This window comes from Rhodnius prolixus, unplaced genomic scaffold (assembly GCF_049639745.1).
Source record: "Rhodnius prolixus isolate KJV_2025 unplaced genomic scaffold, Rpr scaffold_4, whole genome shotgun sequence".
NCBI lineage: Eukaryota > Metazoa > Arthropoda > Insecta > Hemiptera > Reduviidae > Rhodnius > Rhodnius prolixus.
In genome coordinates this window covers 2,956,654-2,974,488 of record NW_027411614.1, presented here as the reverse complement: position 1 = coordinate 2,974,488, position 17,835 = coordinate 2,956,654, and the positions used below count along the sequence as shown (strand labels likewise).

At 30.9% G+C, this 17,835-nt stretch overlaps 3 protein-coding genes across 10 annotated transcripts in view; 1 reads left to right on the top strand and 2 right to left on the bottom strand.

Annotated features, from left to right (window-relative positions):
• Nucleotides 1-266: 266 nt before the first annotated feature.
• Nucleotides 267-10,540, bottom strand: Noc1 (Nucleolar complex protein 1). The gene is made up of 15 exons (XM_074132652.1): nt 10,406-10,540; nt 9,857-9,965; nt 9,593-9,784; nt 9,236-9,519; nt 8,196-8,341; nt 7,970-8,105; nt 7,135-7,328; nt 6,866-7,013; nt 5,618-5,803; nt 4,131-4,365; nt 3,807-4,047; nt 3,539-3,723; nt 2,666-2,892; nt 557-713; nt 267-423 (listed from the first exon to the last, which is right to left on the bottom strand). Exons 1-15 carry the CDS (start codon nt 10,538-10,540, stop codon nt 314-316), a joined length of 2,685 nt encoding a protein of 894 aa, XP_073988753.1. The 3' UTR covers nt 267-313.
• On the top strand, nt 10,518-16,394 carry GPHR (Golgi pH regulator). Of its 6 annotated transcripts, none has more exons than XM_074132663.1 (11): nt 10,518-10,655; nt 10,941-11,047; nt 11,144-11,241; nt 11,368-11,531; nt 11,795-11,901; nt 12,025-12,250; nt 12,465-12,649; nt 13,666-13,847; nt 14,955-15,140; nt 15,215-15,280; nt 15,386-16,394. In XM_074132663.1, the coding sequence occupies exons 3-11, from the start codon at nt 11,200-11,202 to the stop codon at nt 15,596-15,598; spliced, it is 1,371 nt and encodes a 456-aa protein (XP_073988764.1). In that variant the 5' UTR covers nt 10,518-10,655; nt 10,941-11,047; nt 11,144-11,199; the 3' UTR covers nt 15,599-16,394. The 6 variants fall into 6 exon arrangements, with proteins under 6 accessions (XP_073988764.1, XP_073988768.1, XP_073988763.1 ...); XM_074132667.1 differs by having other exon boundaries at nt 11,116-11,241; XM_074132662.1 differs by lacking the exon at nt 10,518-10,655 and adding an exon at nt 10,662-10,796.
• Nucleotides 15,138-17,835, bottom strand: part of fws (Conserved oligomeric Golgi complex subunit 5 four way stop) — a 21,397-nt gene continuing 18,699 nt past the window's right edge. For 2 of the 3 annotated variants that reach the window (XM_074132631.1, XM_074132633.1), the window contains exon 16: nt 16,242-16,699. In XM_074132631.1, the coding sequence (XP_073988732.1) occupies nt 16,490-16,699 (210 nt within the window). In that variant the 3' untranslated portion in view covers nt 16,242-16,489. Of the gene's footprint in view, nt 16,006-16,241; nt 16,700-17,835 lie in introns of those variants that run through there. The other variant, XM_074132632.1, reaches the window with a different exon arrangement.

Below are 17,835 nucleotides of genomic sequence, written 5' to 3'. Positions count from 1 at the left end.
AAATCTTGTCGCAAAAACGATTAGTGGATTAAATCTAAAGAGAAGCTTCGTCAACTAGAACTTAAGGAGATGGTTCAATAAGCTTTTTTGCTACCTTGGGAACAGGAACCATCCCAAATACCAAATATTCGTTTTTCCTATTTACTTGTTCACTGGAGACATTTAAAAAAAATCAGAGGGCAGTCTATCACGATTCCAGAATTGGTCAATTTTAAGCCTTTAGTGAAAAGTAAAAAGATGATGAGAGTAGAAACAATATTTTCCAATTAATTAACAAATTAGAAATTTATTTACACAAATAGAAGTTTCAAAGTTAGGTTCTCCTTTTTTTAAAACGTTTCTTGTTTCTCCCGTTAAACTTTCTCTTGTTTGCATCTCTTACCCATCTGTCTCGTTTCGTTTCCCAATCTAATTGTTTGACAGCTATAAAAATAAATGCACATTAATTTAGAAACAATTGCCTTGAGTATCAATAAAATATTTTGAATACTTTTTTTTTTAGAGTTTCAATTATTAAGAGTTCTCCAATTGGTATGAATGAAAGAGATTTCCATACCAGCATTGTCTGTTGTAGCCAGGGAAGCAGCCATCCCAGGTTTATGTTTGGAGGAGCCTGCTTCTTCAAGTATTTCTGCAAATTCTTCGGCTGGTGCAAAAAGATTTTCCAAGTCGTCAGACTTCTTTGATTTTGTTTTCTTTTGTCTTCCACCACTCTATAAAACGAAAAAGTTTTGAGAAATTTATTCTCTAATAATGAAATTAGAACCTTATTCATTCAGACAATAACAAATCCCTAGAACTTGTGCATGCTCTATTTTTTTTTTTTTTTTTTATTCTTATAATATAAGGCGCGTCAACTTCTGAGGTTATTGGCGCCTGGAGTTTTCAGTGCACAGCTGGCCTCCGGACAGAGTTCTCTCGTTAACAACAACATTGTCCATTACCGCAGTAAGTAATAAGAAGCTCCTAGGTTAAGAAAATCTAAGGGCCAGGGATCTCGGCGTGGGAATCCAATACGCTAACCATAGCTACTAATCCCTATGGTTGCTTTACAAAATGTAAAAAGCGTACAAATCAAACAGAATTTAGACTAAACTATTACCTGATTACAATGGCAATAACTTAATAAATACAAATGCCTTATCTTTAGGGCTATGGCACATATTTTTTATAAAAACAGATTACAATTTACATTCATTTGATGTAAAAAATAGTTTACCTTACATTTAATGACTAATATAACTTGTTATAAATTATTAACATTAACAGTAACGCACTCCAGCCCTGACTGTTTAGGTACTGAGTGTGGTAGGTTTTAAAAATGTTATTGCTTGTGACAGGCCAGTGTTGTCAATTGTCAAAAACAGGTTTTTACGTGTTTTGAGTAAACTGGCCTAAAAGGTTGTCCACATTCAGTAAAAAATATTTTACAGCCTAGTCTCTAGGTTAACGTTAAGAAAAAGAAAAAAAGACAAATATGAAAATAAAGGCCTCAACTGGGATCAAAATTGGAATATTAATAGAAAAAAAATAACATAACTTAGACTTAATTTTGAACATAACTAAGAATATTAATCTAATACTGGAAGAAATTTCAATACTTTAAAAGAATACATAGTGATTGATTTACTTAACTAGTTCTTATCTACAAACGACGATATCTGTTCAAATGACTACAAATGTAAGATAACTATTTCTCCGAGCAAGGTATCTAATTTAGATGGGTCGACATAGAGGTAGCTAAAAATTTCTTATTTAATTCGTGAGCAATAACTTCAGTGGGTGAATTTGCAGAACTTCCAAAAGGCTGATCGTCTAATCGAATTACAGGCTGGGGACCTGAAGGGTTACCTTCTAGCCAGAAAACTACTACCACTGGCCATAGATTGCTTAACAAATTAAAGATGTTTGTCAACAGAAAGTAAAGATAAGGCAAAAAGATACGTTTCAAATGATTTCCGGCTAACTACCACTGTCCGGTGGGACAGATGTATAAGGGCTGATAGCAAAAAAAATGACTTGAGATATTAAGAGTAAAGGGGCAAGTGATAGTTTGGCATTAATTGGATACTATGTATAGAGCAATAATACATTAACACACACGGGTATTCTGTTTTGTTTCATCAAAAAAATTAATTATAGCCGCGAAAAGTTGCAAATTACAGGAAATCATAAAGTAATATAGAGACGAAGGGAAGCAACCAGCCGATACCTACAAACATTCCTACAGATACCCAATTTGATGCTTTCGTTAAGAGACATAATCTGCACCAACCGAATTGAAGGAGCAAAATCTTGATCTCCTCTTAAGTAGAGAGAGTGAGAAATGACGAGGAATCATATTTTCGAAAAGTTTGTTTAAAACAAGAAGATTAAAATTTTGTTGGATTGCACGGAATATAGTGAAAGGAATGTCTCGAACTGTTGGGTATAATTCTGCAAAGGGTTCTTTATTTCATTTAGAAGTATTTGAATAGTTCTTGTTTCATGTACAGTACAGTGGAAGTAAAATAATTATTAGAAACAATGTGTTGTATACAGCGAATAGAATAATACTTATAACAAAAAAGTCAATGCGCCTCAAATAAATAAAAAAAAACCCAGGGGAAAGAGTCCCGAAGAATATTAAAACAAAAAATGGAAAAATTTCACTAATTTTACTAACTTTTTTATTATTATATTTTGTTTTGCTAATAGCTATTTCTTCAAGGTCTAGTTCACCATCGAAATCTTCAACATCATCTCCAAAATCGATTACTTCATCATTATCGCTCTCATCTAGATCAAAATCGTCCTCCTCGTCGTCGTCCTCTTCCTCTTCTTCCTCCTCCTCGTCATCGTCCTCTTCTGAATCTTCGTCCTCATTTTCCTCTTTAAGTTTATTTTTCTTTCCTAAAGTTGGCCAAATTTCAAACATTTATTGACAATTATAGAAAACCTATTTCCAGTAACGATTCGCACACAGCCCCAATCGAAATCATTATTTTCAATCTTACCTTTAGTTTATCAATTATTTTGCGAGAATTAGATTTTTTTAAAAATATATTTATTTACTAATTTCAAATTGAACGTTTCCTATCCAAACGTCTCTTTAGTTATCGAAACCAAGTTTACTGCGAGACCGACGGAGGTAAGGGTAGCCTGGAGAAAATCAGCGATGGCAATTTGACCCTAAGAGGTGCAAGAGGTTATTCCATTTTTGCCGCAGAAAACGCGAGTCTATACATGAGGAGAACAATCCAAAACAAAAAGAATAGAGGACAAAATTTATTTAATTCTATTTTAATCATTTTAAGTTACTAAATAAATTTCTGAGTTAAATATGAGAATCTTCTAATGCAAGCTCTTAATATTCTCGATATTAATGTAATGTAAAGTAATCGTTTATTTTTCCAGGCTGGCTTAACGTCCATCTACCAATTAGGTGTCGCGAACGGGAGCGGAATCAAGTACTAATAAATTTACTTTCCCAGTTACAAACAACCCCTATTCGATGTAAATATAATAACTTGAAAAATAAAACTATAAATTTATTTACCTTTTTCATTAGCCTTATTTTTTAAATTATATCCAATTTCATCCATAAAATCGATATCTTTACTTTTTTTATGTCCATACATTTTATCCAGTAATTCAACGAATTCTTCACTTGTCACGCTGTCATTGTCGTCATCTTTATCATTATCGTCTATCGGTCTTCCTTTAAACTTTTCTTTCAAGAAGCTAACGAGTTTAAACACAATTTAAATAAAAAAAAAAACATTCAATTTATCAAATAAAAAATAAATGTAAATATTTATACTGACTTGAATAAGAATATCTCATCAACTGGAATGTCTTTAGGATCAGTAGACAGGTATGTGGAACTAGTGACTTGCAGAGCTTTTAAACCAGAAGGATGATAATATTTCCTCTGAGCTAATTGTGGATCTGGACCTTTGACTTCTTCATTGGTTTTAACTTTGGGATTTTTGAACACAAATCTTTCCAAAAATTTTGAGAGTGTAAAGTCTTGTAGAGGATCCCCGTTATAAGTTATTAGTTCTTCTATATTGCAAGAAAAAATAAATAACTATCATTATTGAATGTTTTAACTTCAATTATAATTAAATTGAATATAAAAATATTACGTTTGAGGATTTTATTTGAAAATAGTGCAACGGTTGGATGAAAATGTGTTGATAAATACAGAAGTTCAATGTAGACAGTTTTGTCGGCACAGCTGTACGCAGGATTCCTGGCCAACGGATTGTAAAAGGTGGACCAACCTGAAGAGTTCTTTCGATTCATTTCACAGTGATGCCAACCTCTGAGTGGTTTCTTATCTTTCTGTTCTTCAATATCCTCCTCTTCATTTTTATTTTCCTGAAATCCAGATCAGAGAGATTAAACAGATTATCTTTTTAACCAAGACGATGAGATTTTCCAATAAATATTTATCTTCAAAAAAATTAATTAATTAATAAAGAACATAAGTAAATAGACTGGTATCTGTTAAACTGGATTATTCTTAAGAAAGACTTATTTTTTTTTAATCTAAGGTTTTCAGAGCGACTCACAGATTACTAATAGCCCAATTCAATACACTCGATTACAGTAAAAGCACAGAATATGTTGAAAGAAATCATAATGGGAATAATGTTTGTCGATTGAAGAAGGTATTAATTATATGGATTGAGACATTCTGGAAGGACTTGGTACCAACAATTTGACTCAGTTCTGAGTCAGTTAGGCTTGGTACCAACAGATCCTGATCCTTATGATCATCAAATAAAAATGTGGATGATCTGGCATTAATCTCTGTAGTATGTGTAAACGATTAATAATTGTCTCAAGAAATGACGACGTTATATTCGAGATAGAAAAATCGTTTAGACAAGTCTTTGAAGTTAATACTATTGACGGAATAGGATATACCTTGAAATTGTATTCCCCGAACAGGAAGAGGTAGTTTACTTACCCCAGAAAGGGTGTATTACAGAAATTCTTAATCGTTTTGGAATAGTGGATTGCAAATCTATCAAGAATCCAATGGATACGAATGTAAAACGCCGAAAGAAAATCTAACGGAGGAAGAACAAAAGCTGCCGCCCTATCTTGAATTGGTAGGAACCTCAACTTATTAGTCAGTTACAACAAACCAGACATCAGCTCAGCTACCAGCTATTAAGGACAGTTTAATAACTGTTATAATAAATCTCATCGGAGTGCGGCTGAGAGGTCCTCCATTATCCGAAAGGTCCGAGATACCATGGAGGTTTTACACCCGTTAAAGTTAAAGCTTTTGTAGATTCCGATTGGGAAAACTTACTATTGAAAGAAGATCGTATATATTTTTTATATTAGGGATGCCCCATTCCTTGTTATGCCCTATCTTCCACCGAGGCCGAATACAAGGGCCTGCGGAAATAGCAAAGGTTTGTATACACCAACCTAACTCCTGATTTAGGAATGTTCACAGTATTCAGTGATAAAATTGGTGTTAATAAGCTAAGAATCTTAACTTCATACTTGATAAAAAAAAATGATAATTTTGTTTTTGGCGCATCGACGTCTGTGGTCAAGTTTTTAGGTACATATCAGCTAAGAGAAGCTGATAAATAAATAAAGAATTTACCTCTTTATCAATGTCTATGTATTTTTCTTCATAATCATCTTCATCATCTTTAAAATTGTAGGCTGCAAAAACAACATTTTGAATTTCAGTACTGTCGGCCATTAGTAAAACCTTCCTACGTGAAATTAAGTGAGATATCATATAAAGCAGACTGCATGCTAAAGGAACAGAACTGTAGAGACACACCTGTAAATTTAAAATGAATTTTCAAAACTTTCAAAATTACTAGTCATGGAATTAAAATTGCAATGGGGAAATTCAAATTAGTTTTTCTGTTTGTTTGTTAGTTAGTTTTTTTTTTTCAAATGAACTTTCGTCTATTGACATTATTTTCAACTTCAGAACGTACTTCTATTACTGGAGACAGAAGTATGCAAGTTCATTCGATGATTATCAAGAAAAGCAATGATGCTTCCTCGAACTCTTATTCCAATCCACAGCAGTAACATATTCCTATAAAACAGTTTAACTCTAAGAAAAAAAAACCGAGTCAGGGCAAGAACAACTGCTCTTAGTGTTAGCAAGTATTTCAAGAACTCTCTCATTTTGTCTTAGACTTTTTATTAGAGAGATTCAGACTTTTTTATTTTGGTGCCTGGGCAAAAGTACATATTAATTAAGGCGGCAAATCGCCTTGCTTAAGAATATAAGACAATATTTATTAAAATTGCGACCATTAAAATAGGCACATTTGTGACTTTTTGGAAACATTAAAACTTTTTAAGATGCATAAGTTTTAACTAATAGTTAAAATAATAGTTACAATATATCTACGTGCTTGAATGTTAACTTTTCTGAGTAAAAGATACAGTTGAATATGGTAGACCTTCTTCATAAAAAAAGAAGTTAAGAAAAATACACGGGCACTGAAAAATAACTACATCACAGATGCACTTTTGAAGAAACGATTTCGTCAAAAATTTAGTATCGGAAACGATAAAACAGAAATACTCAGTTTGAAGCTTTCTGCGAATTTTAGTTAATTTGGTATTAACCTTTTTCTTCTAAACAAGTATTTCTGGTGATAATTCTTAAAATTTGACACGATTGTAATACTTCCTCTTATTAGAAAAGCCGCGATAATGAAAATTATGATACCGGTCTTCTGATCGAATCTAATGTCCAAAAATACCAAACATCAAACGATTAAAACTACTCTAAAAAAAAGGTAAAAGTAATAATAATTTTTTCTTTTTTTTTGAAAAAGCACGATTGTTTAAAATTAAAACAAAAAAAGTTTATATTTACTTGAAGCAATCTTTTGATGAACGCTTTGACTCGTGTAATATTTGAATCTTTGGAAAGTGCTTTAAACATCAAATTTATAAACATCGCGTGATGACAAGATTGATTTAATTTGGGATCCAACAATTTCTTATACAATGCAGAATAAAACCTTAAAAAAAATTAAATAAAATATAAAAGTTTTAAACATCAAAAAGTATATATTGATTTCTAAACAAAAAATAATAAATATGAAAAGAAATACAAGATTGTAATCTACTCTAGTATCTTACCTGTCATTTGTGTCATTAGATATTTCTTGGAGAAAAGCGAGAGCATGTAATGCAATATTGAACGGCGTTAAATGAACCAGTTTATATAAAGTGTCAACATGTTGATCTATTTCGTTAGAATCTAAATGGGCATAAGGGTAAGCACGTCGTACACCCATCAACAAAGCGCCCATTAATCTGGAGTCAATCTCTCCCTTAAAGATAATAAAATTGTCATAATTGTTGCTATTGCTAGTAATGGGAGTTTATTGTCACACTAGATTTTAGAAATTATATATATTTTTTTTTGTTTGAAGTTAAAGCTTCATCTAAAACATCGTTCATTTAGAGAAAAATTATTTAAATTATGAATAATCTTCGGCAAATTTCTTCTTTTTGAGATTTTAATTAAGGAATTTCTCGAAACTCCATTAAAAAAAAAAGAAGAAAGAGCGACTTCGCACATTAAACTACGTACACACAAAGCGTTAATGCACTGCCAAGCTAAGATACATTTAGCTCGGAAAGTAAATTGTGAGATTGTAAATTTTGGCGAAGTAACTGCCACTTGCCTAGTAGAATAGAGAATGGAGCAAAGAAATATGTCAAAAAATAGCACTTTGTCTATTTCTAATATAAAACTATACATTTGGTAACTCATAGGGTGCTTTTTTTTCGTAACTTGACGTCGCTAGCGGGTATCCCAGTCTAACAACATGAACAACCCAAATTCATACTTAAACAAAGTAATAAATAAATAAATTGTATAAAGGAATACAATTTTTAAGGACCTAAACAAATTTTAGAAAAAAAAAAATCCTATAGTAAATAACTAAGTATATTCATTGATACTTACTTTCTTAATCAAAGCCTTAAAAAATGAAAAATATATTTTAATCATGTTCCTAGCGATCTCTACATCTTTAGTTTGAAATATAAACTGTGATAAAAAGCAAATGCAATAATATTGTGTTCTTAAAATAATGTTAGGCCTAAAAAAAAAAAAGAAAATAATAATAATACATAAAAAAAAATCATTCAATTCATGTACATTCAATTTAAATCCTTTTTAGATATATTACCTAAATAAAAGTTTTTCAACTTCGTTCATAATAACCATTTTCATATTGGGATGTATTCTTAACAGTTGTGTCAAGCAGTAGATCACCTTAGAGACAACTTTCTGTTCCGTATCTCCAAGTTTATTGACTAAATTGCTTAATAACAGCTGAATTAAAGATTAAATAAGAATTTAATTAAATTAATTATTACAGTCAACTAAATAAACTTAGGGAAGGCTTCATAAACTTATTAGATATATGGAAAAGTGTTGTCGGGGTTGTGAAAATTATGTACAGTGAGAATTTAATAAAAGCGCTTAACAAAGAAGAACACTGTGGAGAACAAAAAGATCAAAAAATGATGTCTACCATTTTTTATTTTCCCAACAGAAAGCTGAATGAAATAGGAATTTTAAGCGAATAGACGTATTTTTACTAGGTTAAAAAACAGGATATAATTTTGGTATTAAGGAAGAGTCTAGCAGCAAATCTCAATTGCCGGCTCCTTACTCTCCTAGATAATTTAGGTTTTGAGAATGGAGGGACGTAAACTTTCCTTACAATATCCAGGACTATTTATTTTGGGTGCCATCTTTGGAGTGACTGGGGAAGGGGTGCGTTTTTACAAACATTTGTACCCTAACAACTATCTCTCTTGACTTTTTCCTAGAATTTCCTAGTTGAGTCTGATTCCCTTTGGGGAGTCTGCCTCAGGACAACAGGGAGAATTGAAGAGTTGTACCTAGAATTAGTTTTCTCTCACTACCGTCTTCTTGCTTTACTAGGGCTTCTCTGAATCCTTCTGAATGAGTCTTTTTCAAAATACTGGAAATAGAATGGCCGATAAATAGCTGGGAATGTTTTTTATCAGTTGAAAGTGCTGAAGGATAAATAACTAGGCATCACTGTCCAAGTGACTGGGGATCGTGAGAACAAGTTAGTCGTAGCGCGAAAAAATTCCGTTAAGAAAAGTTTTTAAAACATTCTTTAGTCACCTAATTGTAATATTTAAAAAAGTTATTCAATTAAAAGTATTTATTTAGAAATATTTAATCAACTACCTGTTCTTGTTCAGGATGCGACGATAGAAGGCGGAACATAACAGAAACAGCTTTGATCCTATAAACAGTTAAGGTGTCCTTTGCCACTTTGTTAACGGCATTTGTAAATTCAATGTACAATTCTTTTAATTTTTCTTCGTAAATCCATGAAATTAAACGTAATCGCCTACTCTTATTACAACCTTTGCTAATTTCATTTAGAATCGCTAAAGGTTGCTTATTAAAGCTGCGCAGTTTTCTCTGTGGTCGGAGGAGGTCTTCAATAAATAAATCAGCAAGTACCTCTAGAGTAAATAAAAATTATCAATATCTAAGATTTATAAAATTAAAAAAAAAACTCATTACTCAAAATCTTACCCATTACAATGGTACATTCTTTCTTTTTTGCAGGATTTACTGAATTCACAAGAGATGTCAAGTTAGTCAAAGAATGAACCGGAGAATTTTGGATTATTACAATGTTTGCTGCAACCTTATCTTTGGCAGTACCTTTTTTTAATACTGTATTAATCCATGCTGCATTAGAATCTTTCTTCACCTGGGACTGTTCTATAATTCAACTAAAAGTTAAACATACAATGAAAGAATAATAATATAAAAATACTATGCAAAAAGACTCACTTGAGTTGAAAGTCTTAGTTTCTTCATCTAAAATGTGTTGAGCTTCAATTTTCAATGACAACTGTTCATCCTCTGACAATTTTTTATCAGTAAGTTTGTCATCTTTATACTAAACAAAAAAAACAATTTAAAATAGCTCCTAATATTTCTTTGTTTAGTGTAAATATAGTGTTTCATCAAGTATCTGAGTGCCACTTCAGGCGCTTTTGATTCAAGTTCCAAGTTCGAGAGAGGAAATGCAAAGTAATATGTACGAAACAAAACAAGAGTTCAATGTTTCTTACTATATATTTACTTCAAAGTAGGTTACTTTTCTACTTAGAGTTGAAAAACATTCTCTAAAAATAACAATAAAATTCAATGCCAAAATTCTCATAAAATGTATATTACAACAGGAATTGGCTTTTATCGTAGGGCTTAAGCTGGTAGAAGTAGAGAAACCACAAAAAAATGGGCCCACTTCAAACTAGAGTTAAGCTCGAGTTTTACATTTTAATTAGATTAAATATTCATATCTAATATCCCATCGTAAAAAACTGAACAACCTACCTGTTCATACCACTTGGGTAAAGCATCTTTTTCATCAGACTCCTTATCTTCGTCTTCATTGTTTTCCATTGTGTCTTCTGCAACTTCTTCATGCCTTTTAGAATGATTATGTTTTACACGCCTCTTTTTAATCATTTTATTATCTAAAGAAATCTAATTATTTCTGACAATGGTTCAGATTGCTTAACAAACACGAGCTCAGCGTGCACATGCACACGATACGGGTTGGTGAAAGGTAACACTGAAACAGGTTAGTCAACTATTTACTTTTTAAATGAAAGGCTTAAACTAACAAAGTAGTTTCAAATAACCAAGTAAATCAGTGAGTAATCCGGAAAAATATTACGTGGATTGTATTGCGCGGGCAGTTATTGGAGAGACAAAACATAAAGTAAATTCTTGTACTAGGCTTGCAGAGGAATTCCATTATTATCGTTAAAGCAAACTAATGAACTATTATCACTTATTTTTTTTAAATTATAAAATTGATACATTGCCTAATTATTTAAACATCGTATATTTGTTGAATTGGTAGGATTTGGAAAATGTAGGGAGCAGTAAGCAGCAAACGACTGACAGATTCTTCGAAGAGCATTTATATGTGTGTTTGGTACTAATTGTTTTTTTTCCTCACATAATCAGGTAAATATTTTTCTTAAGAACTGAATTTTCGTTTAAATGTGGGTACTAAGGACCTTTTCTGATGAAAGAACGGTGTTTTAACATGCAACGACTCAGGTGTTCTGTACAGTGAAGAATCTCTTGCTCCTCGCTTTTTAAGTTGATTGCTGATAATGGGTTATGTGGAAGATTCTTTAATTATTCTTGTCTCTCAAGTAAGTATACCTCTTAATCTCTATATTGACTGAATTGTTTAGTAATTATTAAAAAATATCTATGAAATATACAAATGTGTTGATTCTTTGAATTTATCAAAATGTTATTGATGCTCTTTATTTTAGGTAATATTCTTCACAGGAGGATGGGTATTTTTTGTTAAGAAATTATTTAAAGATTATGAAGTCCATCATCGAATGGTACAACTAATATTTGCTTCAACTTTTTCACTTTCTTGTACTATGTTTGAACTTATTATTTTTGAAATTGTAGGGATTCTCAATTCTAGGTAAGTTATACGAATTAGCTGTATCTCATGATTTATATTTTGAATTTGCCCTTGGAGATTTTGGAATTTGACATTCTGGATTCAGTAATGTGACGTCAGATACCTTCTTTATTGCTGAAGATTCTTTCAAAAATTTTTCTAATGTACAAGCTATAAGTAGCATATTTGATAAACTTTAGAAAGCGTGATTGAGAAGAGAATGAAATGCAAAAATTCCGACACTCACTGCTATTTACTGCCTTACTTTCCTAAGTTCTTCTTAGTTCCAGATATTTACATTGGATCGTTGGGCTGTATTTAATATTATTTATGCTTATTGTGGCAATTCCTTTTTATATTGGCTATTACATTGTTAACAACATAAGGTTTGGTAAGCTCTCTACTACTTGTTTTTTATTCTAAACTCATCCAAAAGAATTATTGATAATTTGTTAAATTTAATCTGTGTTTCAATCCTGCAAAGATGTACTATTTAATCCACACTTTGTTTTAGTGAAGAGTAAGCTGATTATTCCGCTATCGACTGCGGTCTGGTTTATGTACATCTATCTGTTTTGGAAGATTGGAGATCCATTCCCATTATTAAGCCCAAAGCAGGGTATATTGGCAATAGAACAAGCCATTAGTCGGGTCGGAGTTATAGGAGTTACAGTTATGGCTCTTCTTTCTGGATTTGGTGCTGTAAATTATCCCTATACATCTATGGCTTACTTCATGAGGTATTCTGGTATGATAAATCAGGAATTAACGTTTTAGATCCCCAAAACTGTTATTTCTAGTAGGAAATATTTCCTTTAGATATATTTATAACCTGAAGATCGAAATTAAATTCATTAACGTTAAGTCTATATAATTTTTTTTTCTAAAATTGTTTTTTTTAATTATTTTATTTAAATTTGATACTTAATTGTAAATATTCTTACATTACTTTAGACAAGTGACACCTGCTGATGTAATGACTATAGAGAAACGGTTAATGCAAACTATGGATATGATTCTTGCAAAGAAGAAAAGAATTGCACTTTCAAAACGTGGGAGTAAAGCAGGTTTTTCTCTAGGATCCCCTCAAAATCTTTGGGGTATTCTAAGAACAGCAGGAAAAGGTGGTGATTCGGACAGTATCCTTTGAAAAGCTTATTTTCCTCGGTTATTAAGCTGAAAACATAATGATCATGGTGCATATAATCTCCGTCTTGAAATATTTGTTTCTTATTAATTTTTTGGTTTTTAAAAAATTATAATTAAACATATTTATCTTTGCGTTACCCTCAAATCTAGAAAACAAAAATTTTGGAACTAAATTTTTCCTTTAACAACGATTCAATTTTTTCAATATTTAAAACTAGAATATCATAGGGGAAAGTAGACCTGTCATTTCTTCAGAGATCTTGAAGATCCTGCGAATACCCCAGCTCAACAATATATAAATAAACACGTTGGCCCTCTAATACTCACATGATATGCTCAGGGACTGCTGAAGTATTTGATATGCGCAATTACTTAAGTTTGGCTAATCTCATAAAGAGAAAAAATTATTACACACGCTTTTTTCATTTTGCAAACCATACAATCTTTGATCAAACAATGATGCCTTAGAGAACACAATAGATCATCTTTAGGTCATAGATAATTTGACTTTGTAGCCACTCCCTATACAAGATATGCTGCTAAAGAGAATGCAATCGACCAAACCTTTCTTTTAGTATCCACTAATGTCTTTCTAGTCTGCAATATTTCACTGAACAACTCACATAATTTTCTATTCATTTAAAATAAATAAATATTTTTCTGATTGAACCATATTAACCGGCTTGATCAATCCCCATCTATTTATTGTAATATTTCTAGTCATTCGGACCCTTTCTTAGCTTCTCAATAAATGTATTAATGGAACAGCAGGACCCCATTATTTGTATGATGATCTACTAGTGGGTTCGCTAAACACAAAACGCTTTTGAATAAAGAGAAGTTTATGAAAAAAAAAGAAACAAATAAATTAATTTCTTAAAAAATATTACTATTAATAATCCACTCAGCATAAAAAAGACAAAATTACAAATTTGTATCTCAATTATAACTTGTTAAATAATACATAAGACATTTATTAAGTATGCTTTACTTAACCGTAAGTAAGATGTATGGCAATTAAAACAAGAGACAAGTGGATTAGAAGAACTTAGCAGGCAACTTTTCTTGGAAGCTCATGATACTCGAGACATGCAGGCAAGAATAGAATGGGCTAAAACGTGGAGAGGGAAATATTTTAATTGCTTAGGATATTTCTTTTCACTTTATTGTGTTTGGAAAATATTTATAGTAAGTACTTTATAAGTATATTAAGTTCTACTGAATATGTAGCTTCCCTTAAGCTGGGAACTAATTTATTTTTAAACCTCTTCTTTAAACTTAAGAAATCCCGTGTCTTTTAAACTCCTTCACTTTTGTTTGATCTTAACAAGTACGGGATTGTATTAATAGAGTGTTACTATTTATTTTCTTTAAAAGTGACAGTTTGAGAAACATTACCTGTGTTTAGTTAATTTTTTTAAAAATAATGTATTGCTACTGAAGCTGAGCATACTGTATATATAAAATTGATCAGAATATGCCAGTCGTGATTTCAAAAATTTAATGATAATATAGTAATAGTGGTAAGAAAACGTTCGTGTGACGTCTCGAGGTTTTATGGGAAGAGCAATTATGCTAACCAGGGAAATTCCTTAGATTTAAATCCTGATTTTAATAAGTGATTCTTTATTTTGATTAAGCGGGCGAGAATCAAATCCAATCACAAGTAATGGTGTACTTATCGCGGAATTAGCACCATCCCCATTTTGCGGAAAATGGTAAATAAAAGATGTTACACTGTGACACATCAACTTATCTCTCAGAATAGATCCTTGTCGATTCGCTCTTAAAAATCCGAACTCAATCGCATATCTACTAAAGCCGGATGATAAACAGTGAAACCCTCTTGACGGGGCCGGTGATTGGATCTCGGTCGAACAATACTTACGATTGGCGAGCATTTTGAGTCTGCATGTATTTTCTGTCCTCGGATTTCGTCCTTTATTTTTAATTAACATTAGATAGATTTTACTCAAGCATGGCACAGCGTTCTCCTGTTTTGATTACCATTTTGGTTCGAGTAAGATTATGCTCAGCTACTAACCTCTCAAAACTTAGAACCAAAAAGTGAAAAACATCATGGTATTATATTAAATTCCTCTGCAGCCTCCCCATAGTCTGTGTTTAATTCCTTCCCAAAACTAGCAGTATCAATCAGTCGATCTTAACGGTCAATGATACTGTACATAAAAGTAACCCAAAATTTTTTTTTTAAAAACAATATTTATTATAAATGATATACTGTTGTGAAAACGATTTATCAAAAACTGATAATTTCTCTTTGTGTTTTACAAGTCAACAGTCAACATAATTTTTGATCGTGTGGGCAAAAAAGATCCTGTCACTAAAGGAATGGAAATAGTTGTACATTGGTTAGGTATGAACATAGATGTTGCTTTTTGGTCTCAACATATATCTTTCTTTCTCGTTGGTTGCATTGTTATAACGTCTATAAGAGGATTGTTGCTTACTCTGACAAAGGTATTATTATATTATTTATTGATTTTAAGAGAAATATTGATTACTTATATATTCAAACATATTTTTCTCCACAGTTCTTTTATGCTATTTCAAGCAGCAAATCCTCCAACATTATTGTACTTATTTTGGCGCAGATAATGGTTAGTACTTTTTTTAAAGTCTAAAAAAGATTACTGTTATAATTTTGGTTTTAAAAAAAATATAAAAAGTAAATAATTAACAAAACAATATAAATTTCTTTTTAGGGGATGCATTTCGTTTCATCAGTATTATTAATGCGAATGAACATGCCTGCAGAATATAGAATGATTATTACCCAAGTCTTAGGAGATCTTCAATTCAATTTCTATCATCGTTGGTTTGATGTTATATTTCTAGTTAGTGCGCTGTCTTCTATTGCATTTTTATATTTAGCGCATAAACAGCCACCTATTGAAAAATATGAAAGACTGAGCTGAAAACTATTTTTCAATTACTTTCAGCTATAATTTATTAAATTTTTTATAAAAATTGGCGAAGCAATTCTTTAAGGAAAAAAAAGGGTAAAAACTATTATAATTATTTAATGTAAAGTTATCCCTAGCTTTTCCGCATCTTAATTTGTTACTTTTTCTATCCATTTCAATACTTCAGCTAAGAAACATTTTATTATTATAAATTGAAAGTTATCCATAAGAATAATTTATTTAATTTGAAGTATAATAAATTATAGAAGCATAATAGCGCTTTTTATTAACAAAAAAAAGTCAGGTTTTCAGTTTTCAATCAAAAAGTTTCCTGGAAAGATGTTTCAAATTGAAGTTGTAGAACCAATTTTCGATAAATTCTCTCTCAAAAAATGTTTTTTTTTTAAAGTGTTTATTTCCTGTAAACATCCATTTATTGATTATTGTTTTGTTTCAATATTTTAAAAGTTTTGTGAGATAGAAGTTGAATAAGTTAAATATACTTAATCTAATTTGATATATTTAATTCCTGAAGTAGTGTTCGTTTAGTTTTAAAATGCTTCACCAATTGCGTTGTTACAACTATTATTGAATAAATTCATTATTTACGGAGGGTACATTCCAAAACTGAGAGGTAAAATAAAAAAACTCGCAATATGAAAACAAAATAGAAATGATATGAAAATACAATACAAGAAATTTCACTTCTTAATTTGTTTTTAAACTAGAAAGAAAAAAATACACCATAGTTGCAAAATATACTAATGGACTAATATGTATCATATGCCTAATAAAATTAAAACATGAATACTTTCTTATTATTTTATAATATTTTAATAACAATTAGCTTATACCTTTAAAGAAAAAAATAAATAAAATAAACTTGAAACTGAAGACCACTTATTAGTGGTGTGATGAGCTAGACAAATGCTTTGAAGCGGTAGCCAGCAATGATTTCATAACAGGATAGATCTCATGAAATGAAGATTTGTTTTCACTATATACATGTTGTTCATATTTATGAAATGCACCATTCAATAATTCAAGACGATCTTTTTCATCCGGATGATTATCCAACCATTCTGAAAGCTTTGATATCGGCCAACCAACACTCTAAAAAGTTAAAAGTATATTGTAGAAAAAAAAAAAATCTTGTGACTTTTCCAACTGAAACATAATTTCCAAGAAAACAAAAACATCCTCTAATAGAAGAAAAGTGGGAGACCTTAAAGTTTATTTAAATTTACCTAAGTAGAAAATGATTTGAATTAAAGGAAAAACGACAGTTGAAAAAGAGGTATGATACAAGGACATATACAGTGCCGAACAAAAGTCTACATACACCACAATATTTCGGGAATTTTCAAAATAAAGAATTGTTAGAGTAAAAAATGTGATTTAAACATTTGTAACTACTGTTACTAAATATATATGTATATGAGAGATGATAAGACCTCTGCCATCTCCCATTGCATATAGTTAAATAAAAAGATCGGAGTTCATGCCTGAACAAAAGTCCATATACAGAATTGATAAATTCAATATTATAATAATACTTACTAGTTAGGGTAAATCTTAATAATTACAAATTTATTAGTTTTAGTTGAAACGTGAATATAGGCGGATCTGAGTTAGTTAAGAATCTATTATTATTTAACCCATTCGCTGGCAACCACGAATATACTCGTGGTTGACAGGGTGTTACGCATTGCCAACACGAATATACTCGTGATACTTTCAATATATTCTTTATATTATATTATACTTTATATTATAAAGATTTGTTTAGTATTATTATTTGGAATAATGGTATTATTTGGTATAACAGCATAACAATTTGTGTGATTCGTTTGTTTTTTTGCTTAAACGTGCGCCAATAAGAAAAAGGATATCGAGTCCTGTTGCATTCCCATTGCCAACCACGAGTATACTCGTGTTTGAGTTTTATACATGTAAATGATTATTTATGATTTATGACAAATTATGTGTATTTATCTTGAAATAATAAAACTTAGATAAACCATAACACTCAAAATAGAAATGGCAAAGCGAATAACTTCATACAATTTAGGCTTGGCAGCGAATGGGTTAAAATGGTTTACCAAAGAAAGGAAATTCCTGTATCAGAACGCAGATTAATAGTTAAATTAAATAATCAAGGATTTTCATATCGTAACATTGCAAACATTATTCAAAGAAGCCACGCGAGTGTCCAGACTGTGATAAGAAATTATAAAAACCAAAAACAT

Excerpts from the sequence above, each read along its gene's own strand:
- Noc1 (XM_074132652.1), bottom strand. The coding sequence starts at position 10,540 with ATGATTAAAAAGAGGCGTGTAAAACATAATCATTCTAAAAGGCATGAA. Across the intron at positions 9,785-9,856 it reads AACTAAGACTTTCAACTCAA|AACAGTCCCAGGTGAAGAAA; the intron begins GTGAGTCTTTTT and ends GTTGAATTATAG. Across the intron at positions 424-556 it reads GGCTACAACAGACAATGCTG|CTGTCAAACAATTAGATTGG; the intron begins GTATGGAAATCT and ends TTATTTTTATAG.
- GPHR (XM_074132663.1), top strand. The coding sequence starts at position 11,200 with ATGGGTTATGTGGAAGATTCTTTAATTATTCTTGTCTCTCAA. Across the intron at positions 13,848-14,954 it reads GTGTTTGGAAAATATTTATA|TCAACAGTCAACATAATTTT; the intron begins GTAAGTACTTTA and ends GTGTTTTACAAG. Across the intron at positions 15,281-15,385 it reads TTATTTTGGCGCAGATAATG|GGGATGCATTTCGTTTCATC; the intron begins GTTAGTACTTTT and ends ATTTCTTTTTAG.